Raw genomic sequence first — 14,884 nt, forward strand, 5'->3', positions numbered from 1 at the left:
ATTTTTGTTTTTCGAATTGTAGATGTTTTTTAATTGTATTTCGTGCCATATAGAAGCGATTTTGCTTAATAAAATATGCAAAATAAAGGGTGGTTAAAATTTCAAGGGCCGATGTTGATTTTGAATAAAACACAAACTATTTAGGAAATTATTGTAATTTTATTTTATTATGATATATTGGTATTACTCAATTATGTATGGAACAAAATATCGGCCAAATGGGCGCCGCGACTTCGGTGGCACAGCTTCATCCGATGGTCCAAATTTTCGATGACGCTGAGGCATAATGGAGGTTCTATGCCGTTAATGTGCCGCCGAATTATCTCATCCTTTAGCTCTTGAATTGTTGCTGGCTTATCGGCGTACACCTTTTCTTTCAAATAACCCCAAAGAAAAAAGTCCAACGGTGTCAAATCACATGATCTTGGCGGCCAATTGACATCGCCATTACGTGAGATAACACGGCCATTGAATTTGTTGCGCAAAAGAGCCATTGTTTCGTTAGCTGTGTGGCAAGTGGCACCGTCCTGCTGAAACCACATATCGTCCACATCCATATCTTCCAATTCGGGCCATACAAAGTTCGTTATCATCTCACGATAGCGAACACCATTCACAGTAACTGCCTGGCCGGCCTCATTTTGGAAAAAATACGGCCCGATGATGTTTCTGTTTATTGACGAATCCACTGAGGTGAAAATGTGCCTCATCACTGAAGATGATTTTCTTCGAAAATTGATCATCCACTGTTGCCATTTCTTGGAACCATTCTACCCATTCACGACGTCCATGGTTCAAATTGAGAAAGTCTGAAATAGAGAAATGTCAAATAAAATTTGGAAAAAAAAAACTTGGCGTTTAGGTGTGGTTCACATTCAACATCGGCCCTTACAATTTAACCACCCTTTATATAGTTCTGTGACGGTGTAAAGTGTTGTCCAGAACATCTCATAAGTGTGACACCTCACGAAAGCGATATATGTGTCAGCGAACGGCTGCGATCTACCGCAACCGAACAGTGTATTTAATAAACACCAATATTTGCAATCTTAAAACACGAATTGCTCACTTAAGTGCCACACTCGTTTTTTTGTTTACCGAGCGTTGTTACGATGTCGATTAGTTTAAGATTGCAAGACACTGCATTACGAACATTGTTATATACTAATGTTGTTTTTATTCTCGCATTTGTATCAATGTAAAAGATCGCATGGTAATTGGTGTCTTACTCACTGCCACCGACATTTTGTGGGTAAGAATGCACCGGTTGCAGTTCTCTGATATGTATACCAAAACAGGCATGATTAATTCATTTTTCCAAAAGCCTTAATCAAAATACGAACGATATAAAAATAAATAAAAATTGCATATTCTGAGTCTCACCACACTGTACACGACACAGCATACATTGTTCACACCTCGCAAAAAGTTAGTTGTTCTGACTTACACGTGAGAAAATTTTTTGGAATTTCTAATCGCAATTCCATTTTATTTGCAGACAGGAACCATAAAATAAACCTATTTTGCAGGAAAGTTATAGTAGAATGTGGAAAAACCAACCCCTAACCCCAGTCAGAAGAATTTTTCGTTAAAATTTTATTTTGTGGCATATTAACAAATTAAAAAGTTTCGAACTATGTTATTTATTTGTGCTAAAAATCTTCTAATTTTGTATACGATTGATGTACACTTGGCCCACAGAGAAAAAATGTTCGTTTAAATTTTTCAGGTCGGTGACGGTGTAAAGTGTAGTCCAGAACACCTCTTATACATGTGTGTATCAGAACCGGCACGACTATAAATATTCGTTATTGTCGTGAAATTAAAAAAAAATCATTGATTTAGTTTGTATGTTTTTTTTTTTATAATCTGAAATGAAATACTTTTAGTATCCGTCTAACTTGCTAAAAAATCTAAAAATTAAACATTTTGATTCAGATGCCCATAATTGTAAGATGTGTGTGTGTGTTTTTTTAAATCCCAAATAGACCAGAACACTTTTCCACTAATTTAATGAAAACAACTCAAGTAAAAAAAATGGAAAAAATATCAAAGCATAAATAAATAGATTCATAAACAAAGGTATTTCGCTATAAAAAAAGTAAAAATCTTTCGACATTATTTTGTGGGAGACACATTGGAATAAATTATGACATAATAACAAATCGAAATTTCTTATTTAATTTCTTTACCAAAAAAATTGTCAATACCAAGGCTAAAGCAAACATAAAATATATCAATTGCAATATATCTATTTTTTATCCATAATATATTTATTATTTCATATATATATTCATTCTTGTCAGTCAGCCCCTATGAGGCAAATCATGAGTTTTTATTTAAATTTTGCACTTTTTAAAGCTTTTATCATTGTATAGTTTTTGAATTTTTACTTCTCGAAGCGCAGCAAGAAATTATTTGAAAAAATTGTATTTTCCATAATTGCTAATACTATTTACAACTTGTATGTATGTATGTACTTACATATATGAGGTTGCTAAAATAAAATAGGTTTTATATTCACAAACAAAATAAAAATTATAATAACTTCAAATTCTATAAAATATCAATGATATTTTTCATATATATTAAATTGAATTTTTGTTTTAAAAAGATATTTTTTTATAAATTTAAGTGACATTTTAAAATGACATTAAATAAACATCAAACCTAATTATAGTCTATGTTAATTTTTATTTCCAAAGGCATTTGGGGGTTTTGCATTGAAGATTTTAAAAATGTGAAAGAAATTTGTCAGTAGCAGAAACATCTGTTAGAAAAGCAAAAAGTCTGCTGGAAAAGCAGTCACTGTTTGCTGACGTAGCAATCATTGTCAACATGTGGCTGAAACGTATAAAAAATGCAAGCTAGGAGTTATTGCTATACATTAAACAAACAATATAACCGTAGTGCAATGGTTAGCATGCCTGCCATGCATACACAAGGTCGTGGGTTCGATTCCTGCTTCGATTATCCCACCTCAGTAATGCTGGTGCCATTTCTGAGTATTTCGAAGCTTCTCTAAATGGTTTCACTGCAATGTGGAACGCTGTTTGGACTCGGCTATAAAAAGCAGGAGCCTTGTCTTTCAGCTTAACATGGAATCGGGTAGCACTCAGTGATAAGAGAGATGATGTTAATCACTGTGGTATCACAACATAGTCTAAGTGAGCCTGATACATCGGGTTGCCACCTAACCTAACAGAATAACAAGAATATGTATTGTATTATTGCTCAAATTAATTCACAACAGCAAACAAAATATGTGTTGATTCTTTTAATAGTGATTTTTTAAAGATACAATGGACAGGAATATACAAAAAACTTTTTTGGATCTTGAAAATACTTTGGGTAACATTTTAAAACGAACAAGCAGACACCTACTGCTGATTTTTACAAACTTTCCATGAGTGTACTATACAAACTTTCTATGAGTGTTCTATTCGGTTGAAAAAACCTGAAACAGTGCCTCTATTGGTTAATAGTGGCGAAACAAGGCAGAGATGGCACCTCCCTCCAAGAACTACAATCACTCCATATTTATACCCTTCACCACTACTGTGTACAGGGTATAATAAGTTTGTGCATTTGTATGTAACGCCAAGAAATAGTGGTCATAGACCCATCTTTTAGTATACCGATCGGCTTAGAATTAAATTCTGAGTCGATTTAGCGATGTCCGTCTGTCTGTCTGTATATGTAATTTTGTGCACAAATTACAGCTCGCAATTTAAGTCTGATCGTCCTTAAATTTGGCATAGGGCCGTTTCTTGGGACAGAGACAATCGCTATTGATTTTTACAAACTTTCCATGAGTGTACTATACAAACTTTCTATGAGTGTTCTATTCGGTTGAAAAAACCTGAAACAGTGCCTCTATTGGTTAATAGTGGCGAAACAAGGCAGATATGGCACCTCCCTCCAAGAACTACAATCACCCCATATTTATACCCTTCACCACTACTGTGTACAGGGTATAATAAGTTTGTGCATTTGTATGTAACGCCAAGAAATAGTGGTCATAGACCCATCTTTTAGTATACCGATCGGCTTAGAATTAAATTCTGAGTCGATTTAGCGATGTCCGTCTGTCTGTCTGTATATGTAATTTTGTGCACAAATTACAGCTCGCAATTTAAGTCTGATCGTCCTTAAATTTGGCATAGGGCCGTTTCTTGGTACAGAGACAATCGCTATTGGTTTTGGAAAAAATCGGTTCAGATTTAGATATAGCTGCCATATATATTTATCCCCGATTTGGTTATAGTTAGCGTGTTAATAACCGATTTTCTTGAAATGCCGTACATCCAAATATTTTATGAATCTCGAAAATCTTGCAAAATATCAGCCAAATAAATGATCGCCAGTTTTTTCGAAAAAAGTGGACATGTCACTAGAACTGTCAATTCTGAGCCAGTTGCCTTCTAAGAAATCAAGAAAACTAACTGCCGAATATAGATCACTCTTCACCACGGCAATGCGAGCTCTCACCCATCGGCTCAAACAACTGAATTTTTTGAGCACTCAAGATTGATTTGATGGCTCATCCGCCATATGGTTCGGACTTGGCGCCGAATGTCTTCGTTTTTATTCCAGTACGTAAAAAATAAAATGATACAACTCTTCATAATTTAAAGGCGATGGAACAGAAATCGCTTCCACTCTTGACAAAAAATCTGCTGCTATCGAATATCAGTGATATGTTGACCTATGTAATCCAACTGTTGAAGTTGTCTCGGAGAGGCTTTTTCACGTCGCTGTGCAAAAGTCCTCGCTTTCGATATAATGATACTGGAATCATAGATACATCAACCCTCGTGTCCACTAAAAATTGTTGCTTGGAAGACTGACCCTTTAACATGAGGCGACATATCTTCAGGTCTCCTTCGTCAGTCATCCAAGCCGAAGAAGATTCTAGTTTTCTTCGGATACTTTTCCAGATGATAATTGACGCATTTCGCGCAGCATCCCTGAAGGTTTTCTATCGCCCAAATCCACATTTCCGTTTTTTTAGGGAATTGTTCAAATTTCGCACTGGCGGATTCTCGATGATGTGTCTTACCGCATTAAGGATGTTGCTTTCTATCGATCCAACCAGCGTATGGTATTTGGTGGAATCTTGAGAAATTCCGGCGGTTATAAATTGACTCTCCATCTGGCTAAACCATAATTTTGGGTTCGCCTTCCAAAACGTCGGAACTTTTGCCGCAACTTGTTTTTATTCTCTAATCCCGAAATATAAAATGAAACTCTCGTATTATTCAACAGAATCTCTGTTTCACTCGATGAGGAAAAAAAATTTTCTAAGCCGAGTGTAGTGTTGTTTTCTTCAATTAGTCCTCGAATATTTGTTGTGCTGCGGTTGAATACTTCCCAGAAAAAATCTAATTACCAAATTATCTTGGAGGTAACTTAGTTCAAAATTAATAACCTGCTACTATTAAATGAAAGGACATGTCCTGCGAGGCAAGTACTTCTTTGCAGCATTACCAAGAGCTAAGTTGTAATCATCGGCCAAGATATACGCAAAGAATGTAGTTTGCGAGAAATAAACAAATGTATATGCTAGGGGTGTGGCAAAAATCATCTTGGTAAGCACTTTTTCATCTCAGCTACTTAGCCAGTTCTTCCTGCATTATCGAACCAGCTTTATGGTTGTCATATTATCCTAAATCAAATCTTTTGTTACGCCTTCTCAACGTGGTAGATATATAATATCAATTCCGATTTAGATATAACTTTCATCTAAGCGGATTTTCACATCATTGTGTTCTATACATGGCCCTTCTCTAATTTCCTAACTCGTATTTATAAAATTAGGTCAAGTGGTTTTTAGAACATATCCGACATCATATAATAAAATCGTTCACAAAATTCAATAGTATTGTCTTTTACATAGCCTACTACTAATTTGGGGTATTTTGTTTTTGTGGATCCTTTCATATTAAAACTCAACAGATGTTCTCACTTAATCATTCTCACAAAAAACGATTTAAATATTTATTTAAAAATTTCTAAATACATTATCGTACTATACGTTAGTTTAGAGACCGGGTTGAAGACCAAAACCTGGACCTTTTGGTTCCTCAGTCAATGATGTGGGTTCACCTTTAGGTTCGCTGGCAAAGCGGCCATTACGGGGTCCAGGGGGAGAAACACGATCGGCCTTGCAATCGGCCAAAATATTTTGCATATCCTTAGCAGTTAAATCTTCCTTTAAAATAGAAATAAAATTTTAAAAAATTTGGCTATATAAATACAAGATTGGGTCACTCACATAATAATCATCATTAATAGCAACCATGGGAGCATTGACACAAGCACCGAGGCACTCGACTTCGGAAATGGTGAATTTCATATCTTTAGTAGTTTCACCAACACCAATATTTAAGGTTTTCTGTGGAAAAGTAAACAAATATTAAAAAAATGTGTATTTTAAATATTGGTCTTGTGATATACCTTGCATGTCTCCAAAATTTCATCGGATCCTCTTAACCAGCATGGTGTTGTGGTACAAACTTGAATATGATATTTACCGGTAGGTTTGCGCATAAACATTGTGTAGAAAGTGGCTACTTCATAAACTCTCATATTTGGCAAACCCAAGATTTCAGCTACTTTATGCATGGCCGAAATTGGCAACCAACCATATTGACGTTGGGCCAAATCCAAAAGGGGAATCATGGCACCGCGCTTGTGACCCTCAGGATAGATACTTAAGATGGCTTCCACACGCTGCAAGAAAGAAAAGGAACAAACATTAAAATGCATATTTTCGCAAGCACAATTCTCTGACTATACGAAGAAATGTACCCAAGCTTTATTCCATGATATGTGCAAGATGTTTGAAGAAATTTGGATACACAGTGAAACCTCTCAGAAGTCAACACTCTCGGTTGCCTCGGGAGCCACCGTGATGCAATGGTTAGCATGCCCGCCTTGCATACACAAGGTCGTGGGTTCGATTCCTGCTACGACCGAACACCAAAAAATTTTTCAGCGGTGGATTATCCCACCTCAGTAATGCTGGTGACATTTCTGAGGGTTTCAAAGCTTTTCTAAGTGGTTTCAGTGGAATGTGGAACGCCGTTCGGACTCGGCTATAAAAAGGAGGTCCCTTGTCATTGAGCTTAACATGGAATCGGGCAGCACTCAGTGATAAGAGAGAAGTTCACCACTGTGGTATCACAATGGACTGAATAGTCTAAGTGAGCCTGATACATCGGGCTGCCACATAACCTAACCTAACCTAACCTAACCTCGGTCGCCTAAATTTTGCCCACATTTGGGAAGAGATTAATTTTAATGGGCTAATATAGTGCCCGGTTTTAAGTTTCAAGTTGTGAGGTTACACTGTAAAATATATTGGAACACAATAGTACACTTTCCAAATGAGCAAATGTCGGAAGAACGATACTAGTTATGTGTTTATTTTATTATGTTGGAGAAGAAACATCTTAGTCAGCCATCCCAGTGGCTTTATACTCCGAGCGGGAACAGTTAAACTCTTTGAGGTGTAAACGGTGCTTAGATGAGGTTAGGTATAGTAGCAGCCGGTTATTTTCGCTCAATGACAAAGGAGCTCATTTTTCTAGGTAAGACCAAACAGAGTTGCACATTCACGGTTGCCGTTCGTGCCAAAAATAATCTACCAAAATTTGAAAAAAAATTTTACCAAAAATCTACTAAATTAAAAAATTTACTTCTAAAGAAAATTTGTCCAAATATACTTCTATAGAAAATTTTGACAAAATTTACTTCTATAGAAAATTTTGTCAAAATTTTATTTCTATAGAAAATTTTGCGAAAATTTTATTTCAACATAGAAAATTTTCTATAGAAAATTTTGTCAAAATTTTATTTCTATAGAAAATTTTGTAAAAATTTTATTTCTATGGAAAATTGTGTCAACATTTTATTTCTATAGAAAATTTTTTCAAAATTTTATTTCTATAGAAAATTTTGTCAAAATTTTATTTCTATAGAAAATTTTGTCAGCATTTTATTTCTATAGAAAATTTTGTCAAAATTTTATTTCTGTAGGAAATTTTGCCAACATTTTATTTCTATAGAAAATTTTGCCAACATTTTATTTCTATAGGAAATTTTGTCAAAATTTTATTTCTATAGAAAATTTTGTCAAAATTTTATTTCTATAGAAAGTTTTGTCAACATTTTATTTCTATAGAAAGTATTGCCAACATTTTATTTATATAGAAAATTTTGTCAAAATTTTATTTCGATAGAAAAATTTTTGTCAAAATTTTATTTCTATGAAAAATTTTTGTCAAAATTTTATTTCTATAGAAAAATTTTGTCAAAATTTTATTTCTATAGAAAATTTTGTTAAAATTTTATTTCTATAGAAAATTTTGTCAAAATTTTATTTCTATAGAAAATTTTGTTAAAATTTTATTTCTATAGAAAATTTTGTCAAAATTTTATTTCTATAGAAAATTTTGTAAAAATTTTATTTCTATGGAAAATTGTGTTCATATTTTATTTCTATAGAAATTTTTGACAAAATTTTATTTCTACAGAAAATTTTGTCAAAGTTTTATTTCTATAGAAAATTTGGTCAAAATTTTATTTCTATAGAAAATTTTGTCAAAATTTTATTTTTATAGAAAATGCCAAATTTTTTTCTATAGAAAATTTTCTCAAAATGTTTTTCTATAGAAAATTTTGTCAAGATTTTTTTGGACGAAATTTTGTCAACATTTTTTTCTATAAAAATTGAAGTATATCTTAGTGTAAGAGGAATATTTTGCAGAATCTACCAAACAGTAAAAATTCTACCATTTTTGGTAGAATTCTACCAACTATGGGAACCGTGTTCAAATTACGGAGAAATAACAAAGAAAAGTTTTGAATCACTTAGAAATGTCACCACCATTATTGACAGGGGAAGTCTACCGTTGAAAACCTTTTTGGTGTTTTCGTCGAAACTGGGATTGAACCCATGAAAAGGCAGTCATTCTAAATATTGTAGCACGGTGGCTTGGACTGGATGAATTTTTGGAAATATACGACTCTATTATTTCTGCTGGAGTATAGTTATTCTGACTCCAATAACAGTGGTGTTTCACAATATCTCACTCCTAATTGTTTGGTAGGAAAGTGCATCGTTTCGTGATACAGTTGCAACTCCTGCTCTATATTGCACATTTACATGGAATCCACTCAGTACATGGAGTTGATTCATTTCTTGATATATTCGTGTCTAATATTTCTGTTGGAATATAGTCATTCTGACTATAGTAGCAGTGGGTCGTCAGAATGGATGACTGTGCAGACTTCTACACCACAAGGGCTTTCCTTCATGGAAAGAAATAAGCCAACTTATGTATTCTGAAAAATTCGATTTTTCGATTCTGTTTACAACCCGCAGTACTTTTATAAAAACCAATACAAAATTTAGGGGTTTCTAACTGGAAGCATAGCGCCACAAAACAGAAGTTTGGAACTAGGATGATGAGAATTCGCAAAGCGCTGATTTATCCATTTATAGTTTCCACGAGCGTTGACACATGCTAGCTTACCTTCTTATTTTCTGGGGTGAATTCGAATGGGATGTCTGGATTGTCTTCGGGAGTATCACGATGGACAAACAAATTGTCACTGCGTTGCATGGCCGATGTAGCGATGGCACGTACACTGCCGCGCTACAAAAAATAAAGACATGAATTTGTTAGAAATAGTTAATATTTCGTTTATACTTAAATTACATAACCTGTATTGGAAAATTATCCCATAGTTACTTCCCATTGTGTGTGACTAGGGATCAATACTTACCACATATTGCAAGGTTTTAGTTGCGCAATTGGCAAGCATTTTTCAATTGTTCTATGAAAATTTTGCAATCAATTTTTTTTTGTTTTCAAAAGAAAAGGAGGAAACTCGTCCCTAAGTGGTACCGACAAACTTTAGCAAAAACACACAACGTTTATGTCAATTTTGACATACACAATCATATGTTGTTTGTTTACATTTTTGGAGAAGAGGCTAGGGTTGCATAAAATGGTAGTAGTAATAAAATTTACATGGATTTATTGGACAATAAATTTATCTCTGTGTGACAGAAAACAATGCCACTAAAACACACGCCGCCAGATGTCCCCGCCGTCAATTATATAGGTTTATATCGGCTAATGCGCTTTACAGACTATCAGTTATTCCGGACGGAATGTCGGTGTTTGTAAAGAATCTTACAGTGTGTCGGATCGATACGACTTGTCGGCGATGACTAAATAATCGGTAAATGTGTTATCGATCCCATAAACATGCAGCAGTATCGATTATGCCTTCGGACTTAACTTATGATGTGCACAATATATGGGATATGTTCTACACGAGCACTGTCGTCCGGAATAACTGATAATCTGTAAAGCGCATAAAATATTGTCGCTTATTCATTATAAGTGTAGTAAAAAGAAATTCATTTGTTTTCGAATATATGGTGTTATTTGACTGTATTTAGCGTCAAAAAGGAGAAACACAAACACCAACCATATGGGAAAATAAAGTTTGCCTTAGCAGATGGCGCAAAGGTGACATTGAAATATTGATGTGGTGCGGAAATTGGCTAAATACGATCACTTCACAATTTTTTATAAAATTTGTTAGAATCTCATATTTATATATAATTGCAACATTTCCAAATATGCAAACTAATAGTCCATTCACATTAGGTTCGAAATCTAATAAAAGTGGTTTTGAAATTCCTTTTTTTTTAAGACAAATTACAATTAAAATCTAGTTAAAGTCATTTTAAAGGGTGATTTGTTAAGAGCTTGATAACTTTTAAAAAAAAAAAACGCATAAAATTTGCAAAATCTCATCGGTTCTTTATTTGAAACGTTAGATTGGTCCATGACATTTACTTTTTGAAGATAATTTCATTTAAATGTTGACCGCGGCTGCGTCTTAGGTGGTCCATTCGGAAAGTCCAATTTTGGGCAACTTTTTCGAGCATTTCGGCCGGAATAGCCCGAATTTCTTCGGAAATGTTGTCTTCCAAAGCTGGAATAGTTGCTGGCTTATTTCTGTAGACTTTAGACTTGACGTAGCCCCACAAAAAATAGTCTAAAGGCGTCAAATCGCATGATCTTGGTGGCCAACTTACCGGTCCATTTCTTGAGATGAATTGTTCTCCGAAGTTTTCCCTCAAAATGGCCATAGAATCGCGAGCTGTGTGGCATGTAGCGCCATCTTGTTGAAACCACATGTCAACCAAGTTCAGTTCTTCCATTTTTGGCAACAAAAAGTTTGTTAGCATCGAACGATAGCGATCGCCATTCACCGTAACGTTGCGTCCAACAGCATCTTTGAAAAAATACGGTCCAATGATTCCACCAGCGTACAAACCACACCAAACAGTGCATTTTTCGGGATGCATGGGCAGTTCTTGAACGGCTTCTGGTTGCTCTTCACTCCAAATGCGGCAATTTTGCTTATTTACGTAGCCATTCAACCAGAAATGAGCCTCATCGCTGAACAAAATTTGTCGATAAAAAAGCGGATTTTCTGCCACTGATTTTGGTAATAAAATTCAATGATTTGCAAGCGTTGCTCGTTAGTAAGTCTATTCATGATGAAATGTCAAAGCATACTGAGCATCTTTCTCTTTGACACCATGTCTGAAATCCCACGTGATCTGTCAAATACTAATGCATGAAAATCCTAACCTCAAAAGAATCACCCTTTAATATGGCGTTCTCACCAAGCATGTTTACACCCATAGTACGTTCCCTGCCAGCATTTCAAAGTTCCATTTCAACCTCATCGTTACCACAGACTCGTAAATGTCACTTCAACCATCATGAAAAGGTACATCAAAAAGTACATGCAAGTAATTTGCCATCCCTACTGTTAAAAAAGCCATTTTTTGTGAAACGCCAAGCGCAACCAGCTTGTTATATTTTAATTAAATAAAAACGAAAATAAAGTTCTGAAAACATAGATTATACGCTTAAAATTGTGAAAGGTATATTGGTGAACAATTTGGTGATTTTCCAAATGGAATAAAGTGATTGTTTTTCAGATATTTTACAGACACGCTGCCTCCATGGTATAAAAACACTGGTTGATAGACGCAGCAACATGTAACTCGCTACTTGTAACTCAACATCATCATTAATGCCAAAAATTATGTTAAATGTAATGTGATAGTGGTATAAATGTTATATTTTTAAGAATTTGTAAATGTTTAATCAAATTAATAAATATCTAAACAAACGTGTTTTACTCGACCACAATGATTCTTTTACAACTATCTTAAAATGCACTTTTTCTGATTGTTTGGAGGGTCCCTTATTGGCGTCGTTCTAAATTGATCTATAAAGGCACCTAATAATTGCACTCATGCGAAACATTTTTGTTGTAACTTGGCGTGGTACAACTTCTCAATAGTGACGGCGCTTTTCCGACGAGTTTTTGATGTCGTATATGATTGTTTTCGACGTAGTAGGGATTCTCAAAAGAGTCCCCAAATTCAAAAAATGTTGGCAGGGTTATTGATAGTTAGCCAACCCCGTATGGTACAATATCAATACCGAATGGTGCAGCCGGAACGCAAAGCATGATTATGAATGTACCCATGGCTGAACAAGAAGGTTAAATCATGGGCCCATATGATTACAATTTTTTTATTTCGACAAAATTTTAAGATGTCAAAATCATATGTTTATGGTGATTGCAGCTCTCCAAATGACACTGCATAGCAAATGCATCTCAAACAAACTCGCACATTCATAGCTGGAGAATTGTTCAAAGATGACTTGAGTATCTTGATAACATATTCCAGACCCAAAATACCACGCACATCAGTTTTTAAACTGCATCCTAAACTGTTTTTGTTAATAGATGGCGAAGATCCATTTGACTGACTTCCATTCTTAACTTTGGTGGGTATTATAGTCTTATTTGTCTCATATCGGCGTTCCTCGGATGAATTATCCACTTCACAATCACTCATAGGTGACGCAATTAAATTTGAACCTTTATTTTTCTCTGGATTTTAATTATTTTTTCAGGACAATTGAAAGAATAAATAATTGCCACTTTTACCAATGCCATACGATTCTTTTATCAGCTGATTTTGACTTCTTAAAATTGTAAACAACATATTGAAATTTGTTGTTTTTGTTATCGTGATTCAACCTCCTTATTCAGCCATGAAAGTACCTATATGGTATTGAAAATAATACCTAAGCGGTATTATTATTTATATCATAAAGGTATTGATGTATAAACAGTGCGGTACTACCAAATAATACCTAAACGGCATTGGGTTTAATACCAACCCGGTATTAATTATGCTAATACATATTAATTTAATAAAACACACGTAAAACGTCTTTGTTTCTTTAATTCATTTAATACATAACATACATACATACACATAGTAATTTCTCCATGCAAAATTTTTCTCCCAATTCAGCTCCATGTCGCTCTTGAGGCACTGCATTCCTCAAGTCGTCTGTTGTGGTATTTGAATGGTTTTTGTATGCAAATTGCGCATCTAGTTAAAGAAGGGAAGGTATACTTAAAAAAACTAAACTACAAAGGCGATCAATTCTAATTGGTCGCAACGGCTACATATCATACGTTACGGCGATGCGATAGTTAATACCATAGTAATACCGGATGTATATGATTTGATATAAAGTCAAGGCATATTAAAGAGGTAAAGTCATGCAATCAGGTGACTAATATCGACATTCATCTTGTCAAAGGCTTTGTTTACGTTTAGTAGGTTTGTTTACATTCTTTGTGTACATAAATATTACAATACAACAACACTACACATACAAAAAATGTCAACTTAAGTGACCTGCCATTTTAGTTTGACTTTCTAAATATCATGGGGTGTACACACGTTTGCTCGTGACTTTACCTTTAATTAATATGCCTTGATATAAAGTGGTATCAAAATTAAAACGTAACGTGAACCAATTTATTAATACCAAACCGTAAGGGCCACATACCGCCTTTTTTCTACCAGTGTAGGGGTTTGAAATATTTTCCCCTTATAACCATTTCAAAACGAGTCGTTTGAAATGTTTTCCCCTTATAAGCTTTTCAAAACGAGTCGTTTTCCCCATACACAAAATCAAGTCCAAAACACAAGTTTTCCTCCAAAACACATCAATTTTATAATATAAACGCCCCTAATTTGGAATAGGCTCTGACTGAACATACCCTGCCAACATTTTTTGAATTTGGGGGCGCTTCTGAGAATCCCCACTACGTCGAAAACAGTCGTATACGATATCCAAAACTCCTCGGAAAAGCGCCGTCACTATTGAGAAGTTGTACCACGCCAAGTTACTACAAAAACGTATCGCATGAGTGCAATTATTAGGTGCCCTTCTAGATACATTTAGAATGACGGCTATAAGAGCCCCTTCAAACAATCAGACAAAGTGCATTTTAAGATAGTTGTAAAAGAATCATTGTGGTCAAGTAAAACACGATTGTTTAGATGTTTATTAATTTTATTAAACATTTATAAATTCTCATAAATATAACATTAATACGACTATCACATCACATTTAACATATTTTTATGCATTATTAAAAGATTGATGTTGAGTTAAAAGTTACATGTTGTAGCGTCTATCAGCCAGTGCTTTTATTCGCAATGGAGGCAGCGTGTCTGGAAAAATATTTGAAAAACTATCACTTTATTCCATTTGGAAAGTCAAAAATTGTTCACCAATATACCTTGTACAATTTTAGGCGAAATAACTATGTTTTCAGCACATCATTATCAATTTTACTTAAATAAATTATAAGAAGCAAGTTGTGCTTGGTGTTTCACAAAATATAAAAGGGCTCTTGTAACAATAATGATGGCAAAATACTTTCATGCGAATAGTGA

At 34.5% G+C, this 14,884-nt stretch overlaps 1 protein-coding gene and 1 long non-coding RNA gene across 2 annotated transcripts; one reads left to right on the forward strand and one right to left on the reverse strand.

Moving 5' to 3' along the window:
* Positions 1–5,961: 5,961 nt before the first annotated feature.
* ND-24 (NADH dehydrogenase ubiquinone) lies at positions 5,962–9,957 on the reverse strand. Its single transcript, XM_075302820.1, has 5 exons — positions 9,796–9,957; positions 9,543–9,665; positions 6,460–6,735; positions 6,278–6,397; positions 5,962–6,214 (listed from the first exon to the last, which is right to left on the reverse strand). Exons 1-5 carry the CDS (start codon positions 9,832–9,834, stop codon positions 6,044–6,046), a joined length of 729 nt encoding a protein of 242 aa, XP_075158935.1. The 5' UTR covers positions 9,835–9,957; the 3' UTR covers positions 5,962–6,043.
* A 1,798-nt stretch (positions 9,958–11,755) lies between these two features.
* On the forward strand, positions 11,756–12,257 carry LOC142231694 (uncharacterized). Its single transcript, XR_012720869.1, has 2 exons — positions 11,756–11,986; positions 12,044–12,257. It is a non-coding gene; the product is annotated as an uncharacterized LOC142231694 (long non-coding RNA).
* The last annotated feature ends 2,627 nt before the right edge of the window (positions 12,258–14,884 follow it).

The sequence above is a fragment of the Haematobia irritans genome, chromosome 3 (assembly GCF_050003625.1).
Source record: "Haematobia irritans isolate KBUSLIRL chromosome 3, ASM5000362v1, whole genome shotgun sequence".
NCBI lineage: Eukaryota > Metazoa > Arthropoda > Insecta > Diptera > Muscidae > Haematobia > Haematobia irritans.